This window comes from Carassius auratus, chromosome 26 (assembly GCF_003368295.1).
Source record: "Carassius auratus strain Wakin chromosome 26, ASM336829v1, whole genome shotgun sequence".
In the NCBI taxonomy this organism is placed as follows: Eukaryota; Metazoa; Chordata; class Actinopteri; order Cypriniformes; family Cyprinidae; genus Carassius; species Carassius auratus.
Window position 1 is genome coordinate 23,966,088 of NC_039268.1, and position 12,500 is coordinate 23,978,587.

The 12,500-nt window shown below is 39.5% G+C and overlaps 1 protein-coding gene across 1 annotated transcript in view; it reads right to left on the minus strand.

Moving 5' to 3' along the window:
• LOC113044711 (prolactin receptor-like) overlaps positions 1-12,500 on the minus strand; it is a 22,257-nt gene that overhangs the window by 3,515 nt on the left and 6,242 nt on the right. The window contains exons 2-4 of the mRNA XM_026204896.1: positions 5,866-5,963; positions 1,381-1,498; positions 1,095-1,264 (exon numbers count right to left, since the gene is read on the minus strand). Of these exons, the coding sequence (XP_026060681.1) occupies positions 1,095-1,264; positions 1,381-1,498; positions 5,866-5,963 (386 nt within the window). The remainder of the gene's footprint in view (positions 1-1,094; positions 1,265-1,380; positions 1,499-5,865; positions 5,964-12,500) is intronic.

A 12,500-nucleotide genomic window follows, 5' to 3' on the forward strand; every position in this document is an offset into this window, starting at 1 on the left:
GGATATTTAAAATGTGCCTCACGCTAGCACTGTTCACTGAATCATGCTTTGTTAAACCAGTAATGGTTCTTCTACTCCATTTTGGAAGCTTTATTTGGCAACTCTTTTTTTGATAGTCAACTTTAGACATTAAGTAACATCGCAACTCAGTCAGAGTACTATTAGTAGACTCTCTGCTTAATATCTTCTAAAACTTTATTTTGATGGGTCAGTTGACATGTAGTCATGTAGTCATTAGGGATGTAATGATTAACCGCTGGGTGAAATTCAAATCAAATCAGTTGAGATGCTAAACAAATCGAGATTCATTTAGGGTTAGGAGTTTATATGAATGCATGTCTGAGGGGAACTTGGTCTTTAGAAGAGTTTAGATGATATTTTTTTCTTTTCATCTAGCCTCTGTTTATTGCATATTAAATGCATATGTGTAGCACTGTGAAAAAAGGGCTGTGCTGTTATGTTTACAGCAGAAACCCAGGAAAGGCTTTAAGCGCCATCAGCTGGCAGAGAGTGAATCTGCGTCTCGATCAGCTCGTCCCATGTTTCATGCAGATATTTTTAAGTCAAACCATTTTGTTTTTGCTTCAAAATTCAGAAATGATACAATCTAATTTAGATTAAATACAGCTCATGTTGCATGTATGTAGCATTTTAGTTTGAATCATGATTAAAATGCATTGGTTGCCTCCCCAGCTTGGAATGTTATTGTTCTAAGAATGTTCCGAGAACATGTTCTGGGAATGTTTTCAGTGGCAAGTGTTACTATAGTTCCCAGAATGTTCTGCTAAAAGGTAGGATAACATTCTCTAAAAACATTCTAAAAACGTATTAGTTGCACGCTAAGTTTTTAGAGAATGTTATTCTAATTTTTAGCAGAACATTCTGAGAACTGAGATTGTTACATCCGTAGCAGACATGTAGCAGTTACTTAGAAGAAGCAGAATATCAGTAAAAAACAATTCCATGTATGCTAGGTTGAGAAAGATAAATAAAAGTCTGTGCAGAGCTCATTGTATGAAACTGGAGAACTGCAGTCAGAAGATACTAATACTAATATTTCCTATGTCAGCTGTGTCTTCAGTGTAATGCATCACCTATATCAGCCACGTCCAGGCAGTGCTTGTGTGAGGAGATGTGTCCGGAGCGCGTGTGCGCCGTCACGTTCATGCAGTAGATCTCCCAGATCTGAGTGTGTTTGGTGTCGAAGAAGCAGCTGTTGATGCCGCCGCTCACGTAATCAGGACACTCCTGAGAAGCGCTCTCTCTGTGGGGCGACACCACCACTGTTCATTTCATCATCTGATCACCAGCAGCGTTTACACTCTACAAGTATACTCGATCAGTGTTGTTTCTGTGGAGTGTGTTTCACTCATGTCTCACCCCGTGGTGTACTGGAGCGTGTAGGTGACGTTGTCCTGATTCGCGACCGGACGCCACCAGCAGGTGAAGATCTCCATGTTAGGAGAGCGGCAGTGGTAAATATACGGCCTTGTTCCATCTGCAATGTAAGAAACACTGGCTTCATGAAGATGTTTATTGACAGAGTACATTCTAAAACCTTTAATTTTTTAAGTCAAGGCACATTCAGCTTTAAAGATTACTGTATTAGGATCTACAGCCATTTACTATGTTGTTCTGATTATTATAAGTGCATGCTGCAGATTTATTGTTGACTTGATTGCACAGATACTATTTGAACTGATCTGAGCTGATGATGACATCGCCGAATCACAGATGAACTGACTTTAACTGGAAACCTGACTGTTTGCTAGTGTGCTCTTTTTAGAGCTCCTTTACAGCAGAATCGAATTTTGTTTGCATTATCGACACACTGTTTCCCTGTTTAACACTGTAAAGCTGTTTTGACACAATCTGTAGTGTGTAAAGCACTATAGAAAAATAAGTGACTTGACTTGAGGGAAAGAGCTTACACTACGCAAATCTGGCGTACCACAAGGTTCAATTTTGGGTCCGTTGCTTTTTTGTTTCCATATAAATGATTTACCTGAAGGTTGCAAGGAGGTTGGTTGTCAATTATTTATGTAATAGAAGAAACCTCTCATCTGGCTGCAGAAATGTTAACCAGGTGTTTCCAAACGGCTGCAGGACAACTGTTTATCTTTAAATTATAACAAAGCCATTTTTTCATGCATTTCTCTTTAAAGAACAAAGCACTGGATGTATTTTAAATATAACTGACCAAAAGGAAATCAAGGAAGTGAGGGAATGTAAATATTTAAGCTTAAGTTTGATGCCCATATTAAGAATATATCTAAGACTTTTAATAAAAATACAAATTTAAACTGTTTTCGTATGATAAGACCATGTATATCTCTGAAAGCAGCTCAAATGTGTATGCATGCTTTGATATTCTCATATATGTTGTGCGATAATTTGGGGCCAGACTTCCCAATTAGTTGTAAAGCCTGTAATGTCATTATACAAACAAATTATTTTATATAAAAGCCTAGTAAGAGACGTGGCCTGCAAACTAGCTTCATGCTATACGCAGTATGTCAGTGGTGCCCAACCCTACCTACCTGCAGAGCTCAGTTTCAACAGGGTTGGGCTCCACGGCCCTATGTACACAGCATCGTATGTGAGTAACAATAGTGTATTATTATCCCTCTTAAATAAACAAACAAATAGAGAAATATTAAAAACATATATTTGGAAAGCCTCTTTCTCTTAAATGCCTTTGAGAGCTAGCGATTATATTTTTTTACATTGTAAATATGCATGTTTTTCTAACACAAGCACATCACTTAAGCTTGGAAGAGCCAGGATGTTTTTAAATATAACTCCTATTGTATTTGTCTGGAAGAAGAAAGTCATCTACATCTAGGATGGCTTGAGGGGGATTCGTTTTTGGGTGAACTATCCCTCTAATGTAAATGGACTATTTGCTCAGGATCACCCTCAAGTGTTGGCCTGGATCTTGTCTGCAATAAACCAAGCTCTATGGGTTGATTGTTTGCTCTACTGGAAGCAGATAAGATTTTTATAGCAGGTGTTGTAATTTTTTACTGCAACATCAAATGTGAACATAAAACTTTATGAGGAAGAACAACATATTGTGGCCAATGAAGATAATTAAAAATCAGTTGTGTTGTTGACTGGTCAATCCAGTGATCCAATGGAGCGAGTCAATCATTAGTGTATCACAGAATACACATCCTGCTTGCCTTCATGCTATTGGACGCTGGAAGTGGGCGGAGCAGATCTGAATGTGCGTTTGATTGACAGTCACATTCAAATATTCTCCCTGAACATGAAACACCGAAAGATCCACTGCTCTAATCAGATGCTCATCGACGGATACACACTCGCTTATTACTGTATATAGCTGCAAGTTTATTTGCTGAGAGCAAATCTAAAACACAAAACACTCCATTATGCAGGATTCTCTGCCCGTTTGAGATTACGACATGTGGGCTAATGCTAGCAACTATGCTAATCTGATTTAGCCGCTACGCATTCCTACTAAACACAGACACAGAGAGTGCGTTGTGAGCGAGTAATAAACACAGCAATGAGTGGTTTAAACTGGCTTAAAAGTTCAGCAGAGTTTGTAGAGTTCATACAGAATCACTCGAGAGGCTGATTTTAGATCGCTCAGATTTTACATCGAGTTATTAAAGAAGGTAATCCAAAAACATCAAAATACTGAGTACATAATGCAAAAGCAACAACTCATAATATAAATCTCAGTTCATGCTGAATTAAAAAACAAGCAAGACTGAACATGAACACTGACACACACACACACACACACACACACACGCACGCACACACACACGCACGCACACACACACACACACACACACACACACACACACACACGCACGCACGCACACGCATGCACACACACGCACACACACACACACGCACACACACACACACACACACACACGCACACGCATGCACACACACGCACACGCACACACACACACACACACACACACACACACCCTCTGGTAAGCAATCCTCATAGAAGAACAAATATCTGGCAGTGGGTTCAGAAAAATCTACGTAATTCAAAGGAAAACCAGTTTTCATTCCACACTGACAGATATAGTTTCTCCAGTAAATGTGTCTTGATTTATAAATTAGACATTGACAAATGGAAAACAAGACAGAAGAAAGAACAGCAGCTTTTTCCGTTAGATCAGGAGCTCCAGTAACAGTTATTTCCATATTTTAGTGAGGAGCATCAACAGTGTGCTGTTTTACCTCCTTTACTATATTCATTTATAATAATATATTATATTGTTTTTATTAATCCATTTATTATAAAATCATTTATAATTATCTTTATACCCATTTATATACTCATTTAATGGATTCAATAATTGCTAAGTCATTTAAATTCCATTACAAACGAGATCCACGACAAACACGATCCTCCAGACGATAACGAGATCTAAATCAACTCTGATGCGTTCCTTCAGATTCAGTTTGCATTTCTTCACCATTCCACTCGATCCCAAACTGGAAAAACCAGCCTTTCCTCTTAAAAAACAAACACCTGAGAACACAGTCCTGCCGCTGGAAACACTCATTAGACCCAATCTCAGGGACACATCTCTAACTAACCGTCTGAACTGTCTGAACTAATTAACAGCGTCTCTTCCCATCGGCGCTCGTCTGGAACAGCACTCGGGTTTTCTGCCTCGTGCACATCAGAATGTCTAATTCAAGATCGACGGCTCGTGTAAAAATGATTTATTTAAGATACGCTGCTGCCTACAGTGAGTTCTCCACATCAGCAGAACACACACATGTATAAAACACACTCACAACATCTGAACAAACTGCTGTAAACGGAGTGAACTCACGACACACGGAATCAGATTGTGATTTATAGAGTACTCCATCATACTGCAGATTTAACGAGCAGTAATATAGAGATTCAGCATCTGGTGAAGACAGACACATCTGAGGAGAGAGAATCCAGCGCTGACTCAGAAACACTGGGAATGATGGGAAATGTACAACAGAATCACACTGAAGGACTGCTGCTGGGAATACCGCCGGAATTCTTATGTAACTGCACAGACTGGCCTCATTATCCAGGATTTCCTCCGCGGCTGAAGACGTGTGTGTTATGGAGACTAATTAGATCTGTTTGAACTAGATTCTCTCTGGTGTCGTCGCATTAGCTGCACATTTCTGATTCTTCTGTTTATATAGCTACAGTCAAACCAGAACTGATTCAGACACCAGATATAACTTTTGATATGATAACACTTTATTTTAGGGTCTCTTAGCTTCTTGCTTGTTAACATGCATATTACTAGAATATAAGCCATTTATTAATAGTAATTAAGCACATATTAATGCTTTAATCTACACTGCTAATCCTACCCAATACTTAAACTTAATAAACTACAGCACTAACTATTGATAAGCAGCAAATTAGGAATGTATTGAGAGAAAAGTCGTAGATAATAGTGAATAAGTGTTCCCTATTCTAAAGTGTCTAGTGGACTACCAGTAAAATTAATAAGATTTGGGACCAAACATGTACCATGAACTATAGTGAATAAACTGTGATAATGTGAGAAATGCTGAAGGTGTCTGAATTAATGTTGGTCTGACTGTATCCTAGGATGAATCTGCAGTCTCCGAGAACGGCAGTGTTTCCCGGTTCATGCTGTAAAGCTGCTTCGACACAATCTGCACTGTTATAAAGCACTGTATCAATAATGGTGACTTGATCTGATTTGTATCTTCACTAATAATGTAAGAGAGGCTCAATATAAAGAAGTCGTCGCTCTTGCAGGTCGTGTGTGTCTCAGATAACTCATATCTAGCAGTATTGATCCCATCGATGGTGTGTTTAGTGTATTGATCTTCACTCACCGTCCTGCAGAACCGAGGCCGTGTGTGTGGACGGCTGCAGCGCTGCGGTGACCAGCGTCCAGAGGAGCGTCAGGAGCAGAACACACAGCATCACGCGTCTGCAACACACACACACACACACACACACTTCAGCTGCAGGTTACAACTGCTCAGTTCACATTTACTTTCAGTGCTTTTCAAGATAATTTTATTTGAATAGTTCATTTACAGCAGCCACTAGACTGACCAAAGTGCTTTAGAAGAGCAAGATTATACGCTATACTGTACATGCAGAGGAGGACAGCAGCGGAGTGCATCTACTCCAGTGTGTAAAGTACACTTTTTGAGTATCTGTTCTTTACTTGAGTATCTGTAAACTTATGACTTTATCTTCACAACATTTGAAAGACAGATACTGTACTTTTCACTCCACTACATTTCTCTCAAGGTCCTTGAAGCAGACAGTTGTTAGGTGAAGCATCTTTAGAGTCAGAGGGAGACGTGTTTTAAGACCAAGTCTATCAGTAATCACTAATGTAGGGTTACCTGAAGTGATTTCCCAGCATTTCTTGAACACTGACCAGTTGCATATGTGATATTCATTAACAGTTCAATAATAAGAAGTTAATATTGTGGTATTTCTATGTTGCATGTTTCTATATTACAATCTAATCTAAAGTAAGTCTTCACATGCACAATGTCAACATGATGATGTGTCGAATGTCAACTCATTTTACACGCATGCAATTTCAGAGACATACAGTATATGTGCAAAGCCTATGATCTTTTGACAAGGGCTGAGGTGAACTGGAAATACTGGAACCTTCACCTCACAGACTCAATATTTGTCTTTAAATAACCCTAACCCTCTTGAGAGAAGACTTTGAACGCATAACTTCAATCAAAGACTGTTTGCTGGATGTGAAATCACACACGACTGAAAATAAAGCACTTTGAACAGCTCCCTCATGTCCTTCAACCCTGCCTGACTTGAAGATGTTCTGGAGAACGTTAGGAAGTGAACAACATCACTGACTTGGACTGTGTGCACACACAAAGACACTGTGGGGAAATCCTGAACATCTATGAAGTCAGTCAGGTTTGGAAGAGCTTGAGGGAGAGGACATGAATGCTCAAAATCTGAATAAAAAACAGATGTGTTGTGCACAAACATGCAGGCTTTCATTCACATCAGTCACGTCCTCGTGATCGTACGCCAATGACATTAAAGTCATGAAGAATAAAGAGTCAGTTTATGAAGCAGATAGACACACACACACACACACACACGCGTCTCCTCTGATGGTGAGAGTCATGAGACTGATCACAGGACATCCGTCGCCTGAAGTCTCTCTGAACCACATTAAACTCAGACCAACACAAACACTCTTCACTGATACAGATCATTTAAACAGGAGGGAATCTTCTCTCTGACCTTCCTGACATTAAACAGCGTTAAACGACTGGTGTGCTTTCAGAAAACCTCCAGCACAGCCTACAATAACTATATTTGCCCATTAGCTAACAACGCAGTACAACACAATACTTAAATTATACAATACATCTGATTTCTAGAGCACATTTAAAACAAGTGACATTGACCAAAGTGCTTTCCAGCATCAATACATACAGTCACACACACGAAAATTAAACTGTAAAACCTGATCCTACTAAAAAAGCTTAAGACTTAAACGCATCCACAGATGGAGAAGATTTAATATGCTTTTGGAAAAGGGTTCCATAATCTCTGAGAAAGCCCTATCACCCTTTGATTTTAATATCATTTTAGGAACATCTAGAAGATCTAATGTTTCTTGTATTTTAATAAGGAATCAAAAGGTCTACAATATATTTTGGGGCAATGCCATTCAACACTTTAAAAACCTCAACAAAATCTTAAATTCAATTCTAAAATTTAAAGCAGTTTAAAGAAACCAAGACTGGTGTAATTCTCTCTTCTTCCGGCAGCAGCATTTCATACTAACTGAAGACGAGATAACTGACCCCGTGAAACACAATAATTACAGTAATCGATGCGTGATGATACAAAGGGATGAATAATAGACTGCAGGTCCTTAAAAGAGAGAATTTCAGTTTAGAAATAATCCTCAGTTGATAAAAGGCAGCCTTCACAACACTAGTAAACTCAGGTATATCCAAGCTCTAGAACAACATATGCTCCCGTCCAGACCTCGTCTCTTTCAGGGAAGAATCCCAGACACACACTGCATCAATTACAGCATCATGGCTGTGTAGAAGAAGGATCCGGGTCTGAAATGACCAGCCTGCAGTCCAGATCTTTCACCCATAGAAAACATCTGGAGCATCATAAAGAGGAAGATGTGACAAAGAAGACCTAAGACAGTTGAGCAACTAGAAGCCTGTGTTAGACAAGAATGGGACAACATTCCTATTCCTAAACTGGAGCAGCTTGTCTCTTCAGGCCCCAGACGTTTGCAGACTGTTATAAAAAGAAGAGCGGATGCCACACAGCGGTAAACATGGCCTTGTCCCAACTTTTTTGAGATGTGTTGATGCCATGAAATTTAAAATCAACTTATTTTTCCCTTAAAATTATACATTTTCTCAGTTTAAACATTTGATACGTCATCTGTGTTGTATTCTAAATGAAATATTGAAACTTCCACATCATTTAATTCTGTTTTTATTCACCTTTATTCAACTTTTTTGGAATCGGGTTTGTACATATTATATTTACCAAGGGGCCCATATATAAAGAAATTGGCCCAAATATAGACCCCTGTGGCACACCACTATGTAATTTAGCAGATATAGAACACAAATCTCAAAGGCAAACCTAGAAAGATTTATCTTCCCAAATAACACAGATGACAACAGAGGTAAAACGAGTTATGACGTTATGATGAAGAATTGTGAGGATAAACATGATAAATCAATAATAGCTATGTTTCCATTCACCTATGCTTATGTGCATATAGCATAAAAAAACAAGATGCCAAGATGACAAGATGCACATCAGTTTAAAAAATGTGTATAAAAAAACCTATCAAAAAAACCTGCTCAACTAAGCAGGATACAAATTTTTATCTGGCAAGAAAACGTGCATAAACTACGATAGAAACACTTCTACCAAATACATTTCTTAATGCGCATAACTGGACCAACTGGACCGATCTCATTGCACTGCATCTGAAATGCTGGAGCAAAGTCTTGTCAAAGTGTTTCATTATAATTATAATTAATGGCATTCCCAAACAGCATGCTCAGAAAATAAGAAACATGACCACATTTTGTCTGCACACTCTGAAGCTTGTTATTTCTTGTTTAAAACAAATTATTATATACTGTACAGTCCTACTGCAGCAAATTACACATTTCTTCTTGACGTTAAGCACAAGTTAATCAGGAAGTTTAACGCACTGGATGGAAACAAAGCTAATCACAATGTCCTGTTTAATACTGTAAAGCTGCTTTGACACAACCTGTATTGTAAAAAGTTATATATAAATAACGGTGACTTGACAATAAAAGCAGACACATTAATGAAGAGAGTCATTTGTCTGTTTTAATTAAAGATCCCTTCAATCCCATCAGATCTCAGAAAGTTCATTGCATTAAATATTCAGTCAGCGACTGTAATCGCATAATTAATCCCTACACCGTTTCCTCGAAAGACCAAAGATTCATCTAATAATGTTAAACAAAAGAACAGTAACGTTATAAAATCATCTTTAAATGAAGCCGTGATTGTGCTGGAAGAAGCGGTGATCCGTGGTCATGTATGTGGACGTCTGGTGGGGCATGATGGGATTGCTGACGCTCTCTCCGCGCACGCTAGTCATTATCTGTATGAACTCAGACCTGCTCAGTGACCCCAAACACACGAACACAAAGAGCTTCAGAAGGGAAAAAACGCCTTTCCTGAAGCTCCCACATGCATTCGGCTAAAGCTTGTCCAATATCTGGAGGAGCTTAAGAGCTTAAAAAGAACAGCAAGAATGAGCAGAGATTTACCACCCACCGCTATTGTCACCGGATTAAACCAACATGACGGATAATCTTTATTCTCCCATCAATCCAGGGACACTACTACAAACTAGTACTGACTCTACTAACTCAATCACTCCATCAGCACCGGCTGATAATCAATGAATGACATTAATACGTGAAATTCATATTTCAAATAATGAACTCACAAATCAAAGAGATTTCTGTCCATTCCAAGAACAATCTGTAGAGATACGGCTCAACATACCATTGGAAACATGAAGAATTTTTTAGATATTGATTTTCACCTGTATTTTTAATGATGATTTCTGCATTAATTATTTATTTTCATCCCATCTTGTCCCATCTATATTTAAATTCCCATTTTGGGAATGCAGACGGCAGATGATTGACACTAATCTGATGTCCAGATCTGGCCGCACACACTCACTGACCACCTTTATCAGGTCACTTCAGCCAACAAGCAGATGGAGGAATAGAGTCGAGTGATGACACACTCCTTTAATTAGCTGCTAAATAAGCTGCTTTTGCTGCTGAGGGTCATAATAACAAAAAACAAACATGTCTCACACACAGACGACAGCTTCTTTTCAGACGTTTGCACTGCGGTTAGATATCTGAGCTGAATCTACTTCTTTACACTTGGCCAGTGGCTAATTACACTGAGCATAGGAAAGGTTTAAATAGTGCTAGATCGTGTTTACAGCAAACACAAACAGCAACACGTACTGTAGCATCTGCAAACAGAGAAAGATGCTGCTCACGCAGACTGTAAACAGAAGTGAAGTATTAGCAGTACTGCAGGGAAAATACTGAACAGCAACTGGACAGTAGAGTGGGCAGGTAGTGAGTGGGTGGAGTCAGTGGGAAGATTAGATAGTGGGTGGAGTCAGTGGGAAGATTAGATAGTGGGTGGAGTCAGTCAGTGGGCAGGTAGCAAGTGGGTGGAGTAAGTTGGAAGGTTAGAGAATGGGAGGAGTCAGTCTGTGGGGAGGTTAGAGAGTGGGTGGAGTCAGTCAGTGGATAGGTCAGCGGGTGGGTGGAGTCAGTCAGTGGGGAGTTAGAGAGTGGGTGGAGTCAGTCAGTGGGCACGTAAGAGAATGGGTGGAGTCAGTCAGTGGGCAGGTAGCAAGTGGGTGGAGTCAGTTGGACGGTTAGAGTGGGTGGAGTCAGTCAGTGGATAGGTCAGCGGGTGGGTGGTGTCTGTCAGTGGGGAGTTAGAGAGTGGGTGGAGTCAGTCAGTAGAGGTTAGAGAGTGGGTGGAGTCTGTCAGTGGGTGGAGTCCTAATCTAATGGTCTAATAAACCTGGCATTGTATATTATGAATATCACTGGCTCTGTGAAGATCTGCTTTAGTTCCTCTTATGTAAATGTTTCTAAATCTAAATTTAAATGAAAATTACTTTCACTAAGTAACATGGTTTGATAATAGTCTCTCTCTGCTGCCGTAAACTATGAATGCATGTCCAACAGCTCAAACATGTGGAGTGTGAGGACAGAAGTGCCGCCGATGCATGCATGTGGCCAATATATATATATATATCAATTAGGGCAAAGGTTAGGAAATATTTATGACATATTTGTGTGTGTGCGTGTGTGTTTGAGTTTGTGCGCAGGTGAGTAAGTATGTGTGTGTGCGTATGTGCGTGTGACTGTGTGAGTGTATGCGCGAGTGTGTGTTTGTGTGTGTGTGTCTCTGTGTGTGTGTGTGTGTGTGTGTGTGTATATGTGCGTAAATGAGAGAAGTCTCTGGATGTGCTTGATGCTGACTCAGGTTACGCTGCATGCGAGCACTAAAGCCGCTTCTGATCTACTTTGCACCTAATTGTCTTTGAGCTTTGGGTCACTGGGGCAACATCTGACACAAGAATCTGCTGCTTCACGACCAAACCTCCTGCTGCCACACCGGCCAATCACAAGCTGAGAATCTCAGGAAAACATCTCGATGCTGCACTGCACTTCATATTTACATCCTTTTATAAGCGGCTGATATTTAACGTGTATGAACAAAACAGCAGCAACAAAACACTGATGGCACGAAGCATCAGAGACTCAACAAATATCACTATTTATACAAGAGAATCTCATGAACAAACAGGACTTTGGTCAGAAAATTCATATAATAAAATTTAATGACATTCTGTGTAATGATCATGAAGCCTATTTTGTGACATTGTCTCATTACTGTAATGTCTCTAAATGTTTTTATATTAATAACTGAAATACAGGCAGCACAACAAAAATACCATGCAGTGTAAATATTTAACTAATTAATTGAAATGTAGTCATTATTTTTTGCACATTTCAGTGATAAGAATGTGAGTGTTTAGTTGTCAACAATAAATCTCACAATGCAAATAGCCTAATGCTCTTGCAAACACGATTAATTCTCATTAAGCAACACTTAATCTGTCATTTTCTAGCTTTGGGGTTTAACGTGAGCTGGACGTGACGCTCTCAGTTCATCAGATTCACACAGACTGACTGGGAGAAACTAAAAACACAGGAGTGAATAATTGAATCTGTCGGTCTCCTGCTCCAGGCTCAAGACTCACGGAGCGGAGAGAGAAGGATAAAAGAGAAATAATGATGTGTTTGTCTCCTCTTTGGCTCTCAAGCATGTTCTCAAAGGCGATTAGTAAACACTAGAAAACACACACAGGAGC